The sequence below is a fragment of the Quercus robur genome, chromosome 2, assembly GCF_932294415.1.
Source record: "Quercus robur chromosome 2, dhQueRobu3.1, whole genome shotgun sequence".
NCBI lineage: Eukaryota > Viridiplantae > Streptophyta > Magnoliopsida > Fagales > Fagaceae > Quercus > Quercus robur.
The window spans coordinates 83,018,361-83,035,521 of record NC_065535.1 but is presented as its reverse complement, the minus strand read 5'-3'; the positions used below and the strand labels follow the sequence as shown (position 1 = coordinate 83,035,521).

The 17,161-nt window shown below is 36.1% G+C and overlaps 1 protein-coding gene across 4 annotated transcripts in view; it reads left to right on the top strand.

Annotated features, from left to right (window-relative positions):
• The window catches only part of LOC126715379 (polygalacturonase-like), a 48,055-nt gene that overhangs the window by 5,127 nt on the left and 25,767 nt on the right, over positions 1 to 17,161 (top strand). For 2 of the 4 annotated variants that reach the window (XM_050415954.1, XM_050415955.1), the window contains 10 exons: positions 3,758 to 3,825; positions 3,921 to 4,046; positions 4,159 to 4,296; positions 4,961 to 5,131; positions 5,632 to 5,658; positions 5,870 to 6,077; positions 6,198 to 6,279; positions 7,922 to 8,030; positions 8,128 to 8,256; positions 8,359 to 8,791. In XM_050415954.1, coding sequence (XP_050271911.1) covers positions 3,793 to 3,825; positions 3,921 to 4,046; positions 4,159 to 4,296; positions 4,961 to 5,131; positions 5,632 to 5,658; positions 5,870 to 6,077; positions 6,198 to 6,279; positions 7,922 to 8,030; positions 8,128 to 8,256; positions 8,359 to 8,589 — 1,254 coding nt within the window. In that variant the 5' untranslated portion in view covers positions 3,758 to 3,792 and the 3' untranslated portion in view covers positions 8,590 to 8,791. Of the gene's footprint in view, positions 1 to 3,757; positions 3,826 to 3,920; positions 4,047 to 4,158; positions 4,297 to 4,960; positions 5,132 to 5,631; positions 5,659 to 5,869; positions 6,078 to 6,197; positions 6,280 to 7,921; positions 8,031 to 8,127; positions 8,257 to 8,358; positions 8,792 to 17,161 lie in introns of those variants that run through there. The other 2 variants (XM_050415957.1, XM_050415958.1) reach the window with 2 other exon arrangements.

Sequence of the window (17,161 nt, the reverse complement as noted above, 5' to 3'; positions counted from 1 at the left end):
ACCTTTCTTTTCCTTAAATTGTCAATTGTTAGACATTTTCTCAAGGCAGCAGTCCATACAAAGAAAGCCACTTTAGAGGGAATCTTCTACTTTCAAATGCTTTTCCAAGGGAAAAACTGCTCACTATGGCCAACTAGAAGATGGTAGTATGCACTAACCGTGAACCCCTTACTCTTACCAGGCAGCCAACATCTCTTATCCTCCCCAACCCTCCTTACAAGAGTGCTATAAATGGTATTGATGAAGCTCCTGAAAGCTTCCAATTCCCCATCCTTAAAAGCTTCCAATTCATGCATATTTGAAGACATGATTTGTAATTTGTATTGTTTGTAAATGTCTCGTAGAGCTTTGACTTATTTTGTGGAGAGTTCACAATGTTTATTTATCTTTATTAAGAAAAAGAAAAACCCCCCTACAGTTTATTTTAATGGTTCTTTTCTCATGCTTTGGACCTAATTGGGTTCGGGGCCTGACAGTGGGATTCAAACTCTAAACGTTTCACGGGCTGTTGGGCCTTCTTTAAAATTTTGCAAATTGCAGTTCGATTGGTCAAGCTTTCTCTTCGATTGATTGAGCTTGACAGATTTTGAATTCTTGTTTCTGCAGCTTGTACATTCTTGAATTTTGACTTGTATCAACTTGAGTAATGTCTAAAACACTTCAAAGACTCTAAGATCTAATTCTGAACAAGTTACTTGAATTTATGATTCATAGGCAATCTAACAAAATAGAGAACATAGAAAATGTCAGTCAAACCCTAAACGAATTAATATCAATATGGAAGTAGATTATACTTTGTATAAGAATTAAATTTATACCTTTTGTTTTTAGAAACAAACATACACACACAAACTTAATTGTTATACAAAACAATAATCATGTGGAATAGTTCTCAATATTGATATCATGTTCAATCAACTCTGCAACTTATCCAGTTATCCTAGAAAATTAGATAACGAATCTTTAAGCTAAACATTTGCATCACCACTGCGGGAGGGGAAAGTCCGAAGAGAGGGAATCATCAAGTGGAATCCACCCGAGGGGCAACTGGGGCCAACTATTCATCAGATCAGGCCCAGTCTAGCCTGGAAAGTCCAGTTGGGGAAATTGAGGAGGAAAACCTGCCCGAGGAGTGGATACTTGGGAGACCATAAATAAACCACCGAGATCATAAGGTTGAATATCGAGGAAGTCAGTAGTGACATACAAGCAAGAGCAGGAGGAAGCTTCTAGATAAAGAACTTATCACCTCCACATTTAATGCACTATACCAGCTTAGCCTACCGCATTAATAGCAGAATGACTCCTGAATAATACCTCCATAGCTTGTAGCCTACTTTACCGCCACCAGTAAAGCAATGATGAGACAAGTATCCAATGAAAGATCAAAAACCAACCAAGTGGAGGGCTGAGATGCAATGCAAACAATTATATATAGGAAGGAAGGTCTTCCGTCCAAAGGATTGAAAAAAGTTCAGAGAGAGAGAGAGAGAGAGAAATAGAGAGAGAAAGTAATCACTGTAAAACCGAGGACCGTATCTTTAAGCAATCATTGCTCCTCGGTCAGCCCAAGGAAGAACTTGATTAAGAATCTCTATTTCTTTTCGGTATTTCTTTGCTACAACTGTTGTCCTTGCTAACCTTCTTCCTTTAAGTTACTAAACCGTGGCTACTAGGGCTTAAAAGGTTAACCTTGACCATCCATCTCTACAAATTAGTTGTATTGGGCCTCTTTCCCAACCCAGCCCAATTCCAACCTCGGGCAAGGCCGTAAGTTCACCCCCTATAACCACTATGAATTATTTTCTTTGATTAGTAAGTTAGTTTTTATTTGTTCTATTTTCATCATTTTTCTTTTTTGTCTTGGCTTTTCAAATTACAAATAGGCTAATCCGTTTTTGCTGGATAAAATTTGCTATATTCCTAGTAATAATCTGTTATTCTCCCTTAAATTTGTTATATTCCTAGAAAAAATTTGTTTCTCCCTTAAATTTTTCTAGACCTTAGACATTATTAATTTGTTGTTATTCTAACAATAATACCCATCTTGACCAATTTCTTTCTTGTTGCAAAAAATTGCACTTGCTTATCTTACGCTTCGTTTGTTTCGATGTAAAATATTTTTAGGAAAATATTTTCACATTTTACAATATTTGTTTTGCAGTAAAATATTTTCAATCAACCAAATCAACCTAGGCAAATTTGTGTAAAATATTTTACACTTGAAATTTCGGTAAAATATTTTACATTTGTTCTCTCCCTCTTGCCCAATAACATTCACGCTTTCTCCCTCTCACGCTCTCTCTCCCTCTCAGATTTATCCCCATAACCCAAGTTACCCAGCCACCTACGATCCCTCTATCCCACCACCAGCAAGTTCTAATTGGCACCACCAACCAGCTCCAGGCTCCACTGGCACCACCCATCACTAACTCCTCATCACTCACACTCAACTACCAAGGAAGACAAATTCGTACCAATACTAAAGTTCATGCAGAACGCAGTTCCTTCATCACGCTTGAGAGAAAAATTCAGCCATTGATGCTGAACTTCATCTACTGATGTTATGACTTGATGTTAAACTTCATATGGTAACTATGGTTGTTGAATGGTTGATGCGAAAACTTTGTGAGAGTGATAGAGATCTACAAGAGGCTGGATTTTTTTTTTTTTTTGTTGTGTTTGTTTAGATCTAAAGAACAGAGAGAGAGAGAGAGAGAGAGAGAGATATTTAATAAGAGAAATTTTAAGAGACTTTTTGACTGTATTTAGGACTAAAAACGAGTGGCGCATGAGCACCATTAGAGGACCTTCTGCTTAAGTAATTGCATGTTTGACACGTAGCGTATAATGCTCTCTTTTTGAGATGTACTCTTATTGTGTGGCCCATCAATGACTACACCTTTGGAGAGAAAAAAGTGTGGAGGAGGAAAATTAAAAAGAAAAAAAATGGTTTAATTGTGGATTGTTGGTGGCTTATGGTCAGATTTATGATTTAATGGTTAGATTTTTAGGTGGTGGCTGGGATGTTGTGATGGTGGTGGCTGTCTTTTTTCTCTCTTCTAGATTTGGTTTTTTGGGATGGTTTAATGGTTTATGCTCATTTAGTGGTGGGGGTGGTTGGTGGTGGTTTTTGCTCATTTGGGGGTGGCAGGTGATGGTTTGTATTTTCATGTGTTTTGTTATTCCAAACACTTGAAAATGTTTTCTATAAAATATTTTACAATAAAATTTTTTACATTTGAAATTATTTCACATTGAAACAAACGGAGAGTTAGATACCCTCACGTATAAATAGTTTCAATGAAGATTATCTTCCTACACATACAGTCCCAAACTTGAGCACCCTAGCTGTAATCATTTCTCTCTCTGTCTCTCTCTCTATCTCTCTCTCTCTTTGGGGTTTTGCTTCTCTTTCTTTTTAGTTGAGAGTTTCTAAAAAATAAAATGTAAGCCCCTCAGTGGAGTTTCTTACAAATAAAATGCAGACTTTAGTAATGTTTTAAGAGTTTTGAGAATGTTGAATGATTATTACGTTTGGTTGCAAATCACACAAGGGAATCAGATAAAAAATAAAGATATAGATTTCCACGTAATGCCCTCTTTGTGAGAATATGGATTCCCTTTAAAAGAATGTTGGTATCCACATTCTCATACCTAGATAAAGTTACAGTTTTTATTAACTGACAATATTTTAACTCTTATTACTTCTTTTTTAATTTATCCAATTATGACTAATCTTCAATGTTCCTTGTAGATCACCCACTAATTCTACAACTTTAATCGAGCTGTATGTACGTCTCAGAATCAATAATGAAAGCCGTGGTGAGAACTGAGAAGCTTGTACTCTTTGGGTTTTTGATAATAATACTAGGTTTGGTTAAAACTATAAACATTAATATTTACTTTTCTCTTTGCAGGGCGTGTTTGCTTTGATGCTCATTTTTGGGTTATTTTCTGCTGATTTGCCTTTCACAAGTGCCCAAACGATTTTCAACGTGTTAGATTATGGTGCTAAGGCAGATGGGAAAACAGATGATTCCAATGTACTTTTCTTAATTTCCTTGTGAATTTTTGTTTCTTTTCTCCCTCTCTTTCTAATAAATATAAAGCCTAGCTGGTATATCTAAATTGCTAAAAATTATGTACTACGTACAGGCATTTTCGGCAGCATGGAAGGCTGCATGTAGCGCTGCAACTCAAAATCCAACAGTCGTGGTGCCAAGTAGCAAGGATTTTTTGGTTTATCCTCTTACTTTTCAGGGTCCGTGCAAATCTAGCAACATTTCATTTCAGGTAACGAGAAAGATGAATAGTGCAGAATATTTTACTTTTAGATACAATTGCTAGATGCATATTCTTTAATTAAATTTAAATAATATGTTGTATTGACCTATAATATATGTAATGTTATCTTTTTTTTAAAGGGTAAAATACAAAATTGATTCTCTAAGTTTCTTCAGATTTCATTTTAGTACTCTAACTTTACTTTTATTCAATTAAGACTTTTCCATCAACTTTTGTTATATGTTGTGGTTAATTTTTCAATTTCATAAATTTTTCTTCAAATTTTTTAAATTAAAAAAATTCAATAGTGATTAAAAAATATTTTCTAATTTTTTTTTTCAAAAAATTTTAACAAAATTTAATAGAAAGACCTTAATTGATTAAATCTGAAATTTAAAAGACTGAAATGAATGAAAGTAAAGTTAGAGGACTGAAATGAAATCTGAAGAAAGTTAGAAAGTCAATTTTGTATTTTAGCATTTAAAAAAAAATCAAATTTAATAGTACAATTGGGTTTTTAAAATCAATTGAATAATAAAAAATATTGTACTTAATTTTTCTCATTTCTTTATATATATATATATATATATATACACACGTATTCTATAAAAATGTTTATATATATTCTATTAAACAATAAAGAAAATAATGTAAATGATTGAAATTTGTACAGGTAATAGGAACCATTAATGCGCCATCCTCACCAAGTGTATGGAGGGGGCGTAACGCAAGAAGGTGGCTAATATTTCATGGTGTGACCGGACTCCTTATCACTGGCAACGGCACCTTTAATGGCCATGGTTCGGAATGGTGGGACCTGTCTTGTAGTGATCACCCTACTATGGTATGGACTATATGGATACAAATCCTATATATATATATATATATATACACATATAAGCGTGCTTTGCAATTAGGTTATTTTTTTTATATCTTGGATTTAGTTAAATAATATTTAAAAATAAGATAGAAAAAGCATCCTAATTTGTAGGATCTTTTTCTGCGCCAGAATTGATAAAAATTCGAAGTCTAAAACTTAAGAATTTTTTTTTAAATAGAAAATTATTCTTTTAACCAAATTGTCTTTTTAAGTTTAAAATTATTTAATTAAAAAATAGGAGTAATTTAGAGAGTTTAAGAATGATAAAGCCCAAATAGAGAATTCTGTTATTAATAGTATATATATATAATGATTAGTATTAACTATCTTTAAATTAAAGTTCAATCATAATTAATCTTTGTGTTTTCTCCCCCAAAAAAAAAAAAAAAAAAAACTTTATAATTCACTATCCCACGTCTTTTTTTTCAATGTCTAAATCTTTCTTCTTCTTTTTTCTTCCTTAGGCGGGATGCGCTACAATAATACCAGTGGTAAGTATCAATATATCGTTAATTTTATCTTTGTACTATATGCATTGGTATTTTTTTATTTATAGATATGATAGAATTCAAATCTATGACATCTGCTTTATGTTGATTACTCTTTGTTATATGCATGGTGTTTTTATGATTAATTAAATAAGTGCAATTTCTTAAAAACATTTTTACTATATATAATATCTATCTATACGGTGTATTGCAGGCATTGAATATCATACATTGCAAGCACAGTACTATTAGCGACATTTACACCATCAACAGTGCCAGATACCATGTAGTGGTAAATCAGAGTAGTGATATTTTGGTTAAGAATATGCATATAACAGCTCCAGAAAGTAGCCCTAACACTGACGGCATTCACATTGAACTCTCTCAAAATGTCCTTGTCAACAACTCTGTCATAGCTACAGGTAAGAAATTTTAGTCACTTTTGTTCAATCAAACTAATTAATATGCAATCAACTATAAAAGATTTATAAAATGACATGACAATGGATATATGAACCGACTCAACATTGCATTATCAACAGGTGACGACTGTGTTTCCATTGGAGAATTGTCATCTAATATTAACGTATCATATGTTACATGTGGACCGGGTCATGGAGTAAGGTGGGTCATCTACTACATTTCTTTCCATGCTAGAAATCCTTTATTTCTTCAATGCAATCCTCTTTAGATTTTGGAAAAAAATATTTATCATATACTGCTTTGTCTACACATTCACCCCACGCTGTGTCGGAGAAAATATGCTAATAATTAGGATTTTAAAAATAAAGTGATAAAAAAGCAGTTCCACATCAAGGACTAATATATTTTTTTACAGTTAATTAGATAAGATAATCATTCAAATTAAGAATAAAAAAGGGTCCAAGATTTGTTGTTGAAAGTGAAACTTCTTGGCTACTATAAAACAAAAGGCTAGCTAGAATGCAATTTCTTAACTTCGTGTTGGTTACCATATTAATTTATCACCTTAGAGCATCTCCAATAGATGTTCTATCTCTACTTTTTGGAGAAAAAAGCTCACTATTCACACTCTAACAGCATGACTAAATCCAAAACTTTTCCAATTTTTTTTTAAGTTGCTACAGTAGTTCTCTTAATTTAGAGGACATTGTAGCAACTCCAAACCATTATTTTATCTTTAAAAAATGCCTGGTTGAATAAAAAAATATTCTTTCTCTTTCCTCCTCTCTTCTTTGTTCATCTGTCTTCCTCTCAAACGGTAACACAATCAAAACACAAACACAATCTAAAATCAGAATAGCAACAACAAATCAAGAATAGGGAAAATACAAATTTAATTAGAACAACGAATCTGAAATCAAAACAAAAACAACAGATCAAGAGCATGAAAGCCTATCTAAGCTCCCTTGTAACAACAAAGTGAATCAGAACAAGAAAAGAAGGAAGAAAAAAAAGAAAGAAAAAGATATATGAAGGCCATGTCGGTTGTGTGTGTGTGAAGTGAGCTGAAGAGGAAAGAAAATAGAAGTAGAAATAGAAGTCAAAAGATCATGCTAGAGAGTGTTCTAGAATCAAGTAGAAATAGAAAAAGTAAAAAAAGAGAGAGCTAGAGAATGAAAGAGAGAGTCCGGAATGTTCTTGAATGTGGGGGAGAAAAAGAAAATAAAAGAAAGGGGGGGGGGATAGAGATAGGCTGGACACGTGTGTGGAGGAGAAAAACAAGAAAGAAGAAAAAGAAAAAAAGAAATGAAAATGTATGAATGAGAATGAATTGAAAGAAAGGAAAAATAATATAAAAAATAAAAAATCTTAATTGAGAAATGCTACCACAATATTTTCACAATAAAATAAATTTTAAGTAATAGATTATTATTAGTTAATAATGGTGAGTAAAAAAATAATTTCAGCAGTGGGTTCAAATTAGAACTAGTAACAACTTTTCACATAAGATTTTGATGTGATTCTTGTGAAAGTATTGCAAAAAATGTTGTGAATATAACACTTTTCATTGAAAAATATAATCGTTGGGAATGAATATAGGAAGAATAAATGATTATAAAAAAAGAATAAAGAATGAATGAAGAAATAATATTTAAATGAGATAAAGAATAAGATAGAAAATCTGTTGTAAAGTGTATTTGTAAAAGTGAATAGCTAAAAGGTAAAAGTCACTGTTCATTCTCTAAACAGTACAAAAATTTGGAGAATCTGCTGGAGATGCTCTTAGGCATGTACGATTGCAACAAGTGATTAATTTCTTATATTCACGTCTGTTTCAAAACAGCATTGGAAGCTTAGGCAGGTATGGAAATTCTGTCAAAGTCGAAAACATTCATGTGAAGAAAGTTAATTTCAAGGGAACAACAAATGGAGTTCGGATCAAGACATGGCAGGTAGTAAATCTAGACCAATTCTTTTTTTCTTTTTTTTGAGAAATAACTACAATGTTCTGTTATTTTTATCTAATACTTTTACAATATTTGTAAAAAGATTGGAGTAGGTTACGCTCGAAAGATTTCATTCGAGCACATCACCATGGAATCAGTAAAAAACCCAATATATATCGATCAAAATTACTGCAATAATTTTGATGGTACAAGAGGTAACTGTGAGCCAAAGGTAAATCATACAAAACCCTGTTATATTTAGAAAGAATAGTAGTTAATTTCTTGTAAGATATATGTGATGCAAATTAATTAAATTTAACTTTTCTAACTACAGTCAACTGGAGTTCACATAAGCGAAGTGACCTATGATGACATAGTTGGAACATCAAGCTCAAATGCAGCAATTTACCTCAATTGCAGTCAATCTGTTGCTTGCACTGGAATAGCTTTGAGCAACATAAAGATTGAATCAGATAAATCTGGACAGCAAGTCACCTCTGAGTGTACTAATGCCCATGGCACCGATTCTGGAGTGGTTCAACCTAAGTCCTGTCTACAATCTTGACAGATTTGGGACATCATTCAAGGCACTCTATGAAATTTTTCTCATACATATGTGCTGAAAATGTCAAGAAAAAGTAGCAAAGAAGCAAAATTGTAAGTTAGTGACTATCATTGGTCGTGTACTCGTGTGTGACTATGCATTTCATGGACTAGCACTTCTATATGAGTTAAATGGGCCAATTGGATTGGCCTCGTTTCATCTAGGCCTCTCTCTCTCTCTCTCTCTCTCTCTCTCTCTCTTTATAGATATATGTGTGTGAGAGAGAGAGAGAGAGAGAGAGAGAGAGAGGATGGCAATGAGTGTAATGGGGTCAGATCAGGGGTGTCTCAATCCCTTTTTGGGATGGGCAAAATTTGCATGAGGCAAGAGCAAGGTTGGTCAAGAGCGAGGTAAATTGAAGGCATTTTGTTATTTCTAATGAGATGGTTTTAGCATTAGTGAGATTAAAATGAAAGTAAACAAGGAGAAGTTATAAAAGTGTCAAAAGAAAGAGAAAAAGTATGGTTGTCCATGAGTCGATTAGAGTTGATTGAAAAGTAAACCTAGTGCTTGATTTGACTGTTTCAAATACGGGTAGAGTGGGGCGAGCAAAACCTATCATTGTCTCATTATTTTTTCAAGGTAAAGAAAAGTCAAGTAGGACAAAGTAAGATAGGGGGGAAAGTTTTTACTATCCCCTAAACCCACATAATTTGTATAATACTTCTTTTTATTTTTTTTAATCACTAAGACTATGGAGGACTTTTTGGGGTCTGGATTATAGAATGAGAACCAGGGAAGTTGCTACCACAAGGAGGACAAATTGCGATTTCCCAAATAATAATAATAATAATAAACAATATTGTATATGTACAAATTAATTTGTAGGTGAGTATAACTTGTTTATGCATCCAAACACCTATATTAAGCGAGGAGAATGTATCTCATGAGTAGACATGGCAAAACGGGTCAGAATTTTTTGACCTGACCTGATTGACCCACAAACTCGATTGACCCAACCCAACCAGCCCGTTTTGCCACGTCTACCAACGTTGAGTAGATTGAGATTGAGGTGTAATTCTTATAAAATATTTACTTATTCTTCTTTACTTAATATGTTATGCATTCCATTATAGTTTGTCATTCTTTATTTGCCACCTTCATTTTCTTTTGTTACTTTAAATAGATCGAAGATTATACCAAGATTAGCTTCTAGAAAACTGGAACAAGAGTTGTACCAAATTTGGGTATCAAGTGTTTAGTGGTAATTGGTAAGTGGTAACAGTATTACTAGTGAGAATCTAATTACAGTTAAGGAACTCATAAACAATTGACAGATTGCATCTATTTCAAAAAAAAAAAAATTGTTTGAAAAATACGGGTAAACTCGACTCGACACGACCCGCAACACGATTGATCCACAACCTAGTTGACCCATTTAAAAATGACCTGTTTTGACCTACGACCCAATTGACCTGCAAACCCGATTGACCCGACCCAAATCCGACCCGCCCGTTTTGCCCCGTCTACTCATGAGATCACCCTTTTACAGCATGCAAAACCCATACATACTATAGGAGACCACCCTCTTACAAAACCATTTCTTAATACATTTTCAGCGTGTAAAATAGTTAGCTTGTACAGCTAGGACAAATATTGACCCAAGTGGTGGTCGATTCTTTGTATTGGGCCTAGAGTTTAAGAAAGTAGCGTCTCAAAAGGGAACTAGCCCATAGTCTTTGGTGGGCCTAAGCAAATCGTTCACTGCTTATTGCTCTTTATTCCCTAGCCCAAATTTGTTCACACCTCAATATTGATGCATAGCCTGCATTAGTATTTACTCCATATTCAGTACTGGCCTTATCTCCCAAGAGAGTCTTTTTATTTTGTGAGAGAGAGAGAGAGAGAATTTCAACTTATGGCATCTGCTTTTGATGATAGCTCTTTATCATCAGACCAAGACACCAATCAGTTTTTGGTGTATACTCCATATTCAGTATTGGCCTTATCTCCCAAGAGAGTTTTTTTATTTTGTGAGAGAGAGAGAGAGAATTTCAACTTATGGCATCTGCTTTTGATGATAGCTTTTTATCATCAGACCAAGACATCAATCAGTTTTTGGTGTAGGCGGGGATTAAACCAATCTCTTATACAATCATCAGAGATTTTACTAGTTGAGTTAACTGGAACCCACTATTTCCCAAGAGAGTCAATAATGATTATAATAGTTATAATCAATATATATATCATATCATATACTATATAGAATAGCAGAAGTCTTTTTCTGCAATTAAAGAGGTGCTGCCATGTAGGAAAAATGGCCATATAAAATTCAGCCACGTATACACTTTTAAAGGCCAAAAGCGTGATCGTTACACCATTTGAAGGCCTCAAATTTAATCCGTACGTTTACTATGTTTTCCACACGGTCTAAAATAGAACACGGTTAAATTGAAAGATAGAGAGAGCCTGAGAAAAAGAGCGAATATGAGAAATTGAGAGACAGTTTAAAATATCAGGTAGTGGCTTCATTCACTCAAACACACACCTATAGAAAGCCATCGACACCGTTACCATCAGATTGAGAGATGCAGAGATAGAGAGAGACAATCCATAAGGCACGCAGGAGTAGAGATTGAGGAAGAGAAAACTAAGTGCCATTAACACGTTACCATTAGATCGCCGGAACTACCATTGGTAAAGTTTTTTTTTTTTTTTTTCTTAGATCTGGGTATGAGATTGGTTGGATTGAATTTATTTAGGTATTTGGATTACACTAGGTTTTGATTTTTATTTTTTGGGTTTTCATTGTAAACAAATGGGATTTTTTTTTTTTTTTTTTTAGATTATAGAAATCACTAAAAAAATATTGGTTTTAGTTTGGGTACTTCTGTTTCTAATCTTAACCAAATCATTGGGTTAAATAATAAGTATAGGATTGAATGTTGCATTGATATTTATTTTAGGTTTTTTTGGCCATATACCCATAGTCAATAAAGTTTTTGTTTTTTTCCTTTTCTTTTTCAAATTTGGGGAGTTGGATTGCTTCAGATTTAGTTATTTGAGTTAAAAACTTAAAATGCAATCGAAACTTGAAAGGCTTGAGATACAGAGATATGAGAGACAAAGTTCATAGGGTGCCAAGAGATAAATATGTAATGCTGGCCAAAACCATCAGTTTTTCCTCTACCATCCATTCCTTCACCAGACTTAGATCATCGGAACCACAATTGCAAAGAGAAACAGTTCATAAGGGGCACATCGGAATAAGAGAGACTCAAAGTTCTAAGGAAAAAAAATCAGTTCTAATTCTTATTTTTCAGATTTGTATATTCCTTTTTTTTGTTAATGCTTTTGTTCTCTTCTTTCTTTCCTCTTATTCTCTGAATTCTATTTGGTTTTTGTCTGCAACCATTCTATGATAGTTTTTGTTGAAAGGTAGAACTGCAGTTGTTGTTAAAAACTATTTCAGTATCAAACAGGAAAAATTTGGGGCTTTTAGAATAATGACTTAGAGATTTGAGATTTTAAAGTAGAGAAAGAAAAATCAGTCTTCACACAGTTAGATTGCCGAAATAGTTACCTGTAAAGTTCTGTTTTTAATTTTTAAAATCTTTGTAATACTTTGGTTTGATGGAAGCACATTGCATTAGAAGAAATTTTTGAAGAACGAATTGGATTTTTAACTGAAAATGCTGAAGCCCAACTAAAGATTTTTGGCAAAAACAAGTTTGAAGAGAAGCCAGGAAGCACCACAGTTTTGAAAATTTCTAATTTGCATTTTTTTTTATAGAATAATTTTCATAAGTTCATGATTTGTTTTTGAAGCAATTTGAAGATTTAATTGCGCTAACTAGCTTGGCTCTTGATTAAAATTTATCTTTATACTATTATAAGCAACAATGTGTGCTAATTAAAAAGTAAGAGTTGGGTGTTTTGTCATTTGATGAATTGCCTTGAATGTGTTTGATTATTGTTGTTAATCAGCCTTAAATGCATTAAAAATTATTTAAAACACCGTCTTATATTTTTATAGATTACAGAAATTACTAAAAAGGATTCACCCTAAAGTGTTCAAAATAGAAATCTTAAAGATATCTCTTGGATCAAATAAGCTTTCTTTTAAAATTTTATTTTAGTTTATTTATTTATGGGTTATGTTATACATCTTTAATTATTGGTTTTTTGTTTCTATAATGAACTCTGTCGAGGCTTCTATACAAAGTGTTGTATTCTCTTAATTAATTAGGAATATGTTGCGATTTTCTTAATTAATTTGGATTGTGTTGCGGTTTTCTTAAAATTGAATATTTCTCACAAAAGCCACTATTTTCAGTGATATCCAGTTTTCATGAAGAAGAAGGATGATGATGCCAAAAATCGTCAGTAAGCTGCACAACACTCACGTACTCGAAACAAAACCTGCAAAATAACAACAAAGAGAAACCCTAGGAGAGTACCGGTATGGTACCGACCAAAGACCCTCCAAAGGTCAAGTTAGAAAACCTTTCTACAACTTTAGAGTGCCAGAGTTGGGGTGAATTATGCGTACCTTGTTTCCTAAAGGCTTTGGGGTTTTATAGTAGTGTAGAACCAACCTCCATTTCTTGCGTAAGAAGGCGTTTCCTTACAGGGAAGATCTTCATCAATGGGCATGTATTACAGAATCCTTCTCATACTGGAATTCTATCCATGTTAGGATTCTATCAACTAGGGATAGCCGTGGGACACAAGTTATTTCCATTTAGGACTCCTTGGAAATCACTTAATTCACGTAGAAGCCACATGACCATTGAGATTTGTCCATCTTGCGCCCGTGAATATCGGATCCATCCACCTTTGAGATCCTTCTACCGCTAGTTTGCTGATTTAACACCGTTAGCCTCACTTGGACTGCTTATGACATAATTTGCCTCTTCGGGGACGAGGCACCTTAGGTATGGTCAGGAGAAGCCCCTTTTATAGAGAATGCCTTTAATAAGAATGAAGCGTGCTGCTTGAACCTTCAACTTCCTTGCAGCCTCCTTGTTGCCTGGTAGTACGCTGTCCTTTAGATAGGATGCTATTGGTGTTGTCCAATTATTTTCGGAGCCTATTTCCTACACACTTGTATTGTTTATTAATGATGACATTTGGACGAAGGATAATACCTACTGAAGCAGCCTTAGCAAGCCGATCGGCGTGCTCGTTCTCCTCCCTTGGAATTTGAACAAACTTTACTCGGAGGTTGTTAACTCGGTCCTTCACGTGCTCAATGTACTTATTCATCCGTTCATTCTTGCATTCGTAATCCCTGTTAACCTGACTGGTTACTACTTGGGAATTGTAGTATACGATCAGATTTTCAGCTCTTGTGGCCCTAGCAAGATCCAGCCCTGCTATCAAGGCTTCGTACTTTGCTTCGTTATTGGTAGTAGGGAAATCCAGAAGGACCATACATTTGATCTTATCTCCTTTCGGGCTATGAAGTATCACACCAGCTTCGCCTGCTTGCTTATTGGAGGATTCATTTATGTGGATGCTCTATTGTGGGGCCTCTTCTGCCCCTTGGCCTCCTACGTTAGTGAATTTTGCAATGAAGTCGGCGAACACCTGTCCCTTAATGGCAGTGCGCGAGCGGTACTGTATGTCGAACTCACTCAACTCTATTGCCCATAATGCCATTCGTCTGGTAGTTTCGAGATTACTTATTGCTTGTAGTAGAGGTTTATCAGTCAGGATGATCACCGTGTGAGCTTGGAAGTATGGCTTGAGCTTTCGGGCTGTTGTAACTAAAGCGAAGGCAAGCTTTTCCATTGGTGGGTATCTTTCCTCCACGCCTCAAAGTGCTCGACTCGTGTAATATACGAGCTTCTGTATCTTGTCTTCTTCTCTAACTAAGGCTGTGTTGATAGCCGTCAAGGATACTGCCAAGTAGAGGAATAGCTCTTCCCCTAGCTGGGAAGGACTTAGCAATGAAGGGGATGAGAGGTAGGTCTTCAGATCCTCGAATGCCTACTGGCATTCGACCGTCCATTCAAAAGATTTCTTTAGCATGTGGAAGAAAGGTAGACACTTATCTGTCACCCTAGACATGAACCTATTTAGCGTTGCTATCTTATTGTTGAGGCTTTGCACTTCTTTCATGTTCCTCAGGGGTGCCATCTCTATTATGGCCAGGATCTTGTCTGGGTTGGCTTCGATACCCCTTTGAGACACCATGAACCCTAGGAACTTTCCTACCGTTACTCTGAAGGCACAATTGCTTGGGTTAAGTCTCATGTTGTAGGAACGAAGGGTGTCGAACATTTCCCTTAGATCATCCAGGTGATCTTCCTCTCTTCGGCTTTTCACTAGCATGTCATCAATATAGACTTGGACATTTCTCCTAATTTGCTACGCAAACATCTTATTCATGAGCCTTTGATACTTTGCGCCCACATTTTTGAGGCCAAATGGCATTATTTTATAGCAGAAGAGGCCATAGCTAGTAACGAACGAAGTTTTCTCTTAATCTGCTTCATCCATTTTGATCTGGTTGTAGCCCAAAAAAGCATCCATGAACCCTAATAATTGGTGTAGAGCCGTAGAGTCAACCAGAATGTCAACCCGTGGGAGGGGGTAACTATCTTTGGGGCACGCCTTGTTCAGGTCGGTGAAGTCTACGTACATCCTCCATTTTCTGCTGGCTTTCTTGACCATCACCACGTTTTCCAGCCAGTTGGGGTTATAAACCTCTTTAATGAAATTCGCCATTTGTAGCTTGTGAACTTCTTTCGCTATAGCTTGATCTCGTTTTGGGGCGAATACTCGCTTCTTTTAACGAATAGGTGTAAAGGAGGGTGACACATTGAGTCTGTGCACCATGATCGAAGGGTCTATTCTCGGCATGTCTTTATGGCTCCAAACGAACACATCTCGGTTATCTTTGAGAAAAGTTGCTAGTGCTTGGCGGACCGTCGGGCTAGCAAGGGTACTAATCGTCGTTGTTCGATCATTTCTAGAGTCGTCGAGAAGTATCTCTTCAAGCCTTTCAACAAGCTCTATCATCATCTGATGTTCTTCTATGTTCATGGCTTGGAGGTGGTCGTCCATCCCCATCATAACTATGTAGCATTTGTGTGCAGCTACCTGATTTTCGCGTAGCTCCCTTACCCCATAATTTGTAGGGAACTTGATCATTAAGTGGTAGGTTGAGTTTGTAGCCTTCCATGAATTAAGGGTAGGTCGTCCTAGGATGACACTGTAAGCGGACGAGCAGTCAACCACAAGGAATGTTATGTCCTTAGTGATTTGCTGGGAGTAGTCGCTGACCGTTACAGATAATAGGACTGCACCAAGAGGGAACACCCTTGTTCCTCCAAAACCAATGAGTGGAGCGTTCATCGGAACAAGTCACTCTTTATTAGTCCTTATCTGTTGGAATGCCGGATAGTAAAGGATGTTAGTCGAATTGCCATTGTCGACTAGAACTCAGTGAGTGTTGTAATCCCCTACTTGTATACTGATGACAAGTACATCGTTATGTGGGTGGTGAAGATGTCAGGCATCTTCTTCAGAGAATCCAATGATGGGGGTGTCCATCCGCGCCATCTTAGGTACGGAACCCATCAACTGGACGTTCTAAACCATTTTGAGGTAAGTCTTATAGGCCTTTTTGGATGACTCGGTAACTGTCGTGCTCCTTATAATCATTCTTTTATCTCCCATGGGTGGCTTGGGGCGCTCATTCTCCCATCGGGGAGCTTGTTCTGGAGGTGGGTCCGTCCTCTCCTTGCTAATGAACCTCTGCAACTTTCCTTGTTTGATAAGGGCTTCAATTTGTTGTTTTAGGTCATAACAGTTAGCTGTGTCACGGTGGATGTGCAATACTTGTCTCTAGATCTCTTATTTGGATCTCCCTTCAGCTTGTCGGGGAAGGTCAGGGCTCCTTCGTCCTTAATTTACATCAAGACTTGGTCGATTGGGGTAGTCAACAGAGTGAAACTCGCGAATTTTCTCGTGGGGGCTTGGAAATCTTGTCTTCCTGCTGTTCTCCAGTCCTAGCCATCTTCCGCCCTCTATTCTACCGTACGTCCTCCTATCTTTCCCTTTTCCTTGAGTTTTCTTCTCAGGCCAGCAACACATCTTCTGCATTCATGTACTTGGTTGCTTTGTACAGCACATCTGACATAGTTTTTAGGACGTTCTTGTATAGGGAAAATAGGAACTTACCCTTCCGTAGTCCATTCATGAAGGTAGCCACGAGTTTCTTGTCGTCTGCTTCGTCAATTAAGAGAGCCTCTTTGTTAAAGTGGTTGATGTGGGACCTTAGCCTCTGGTCCTCCCGTTGCTTAATGTTCATTAGACATGCAGTGGACGCTGGAAGGAGGAATGTAGTGACGGACACTGTAAATGATGAATCAGTTCGATGGACCAAGTCATCGAGGTCATTAGACACCCATCCTTTAAGTGCATTCATCATAAAGTCCATCCGTTCCTTCATCATTTGCATCTCGGTGACTATATGAGGTGGAACCGTATCTGTGACAGATGGGTGACTCGTGTCCTGTCACTCCGGCCTACTTGGGGTGTTGCTACCTTCCAGCCCTTCTCGGTTCCTTCTCTCAGTGCT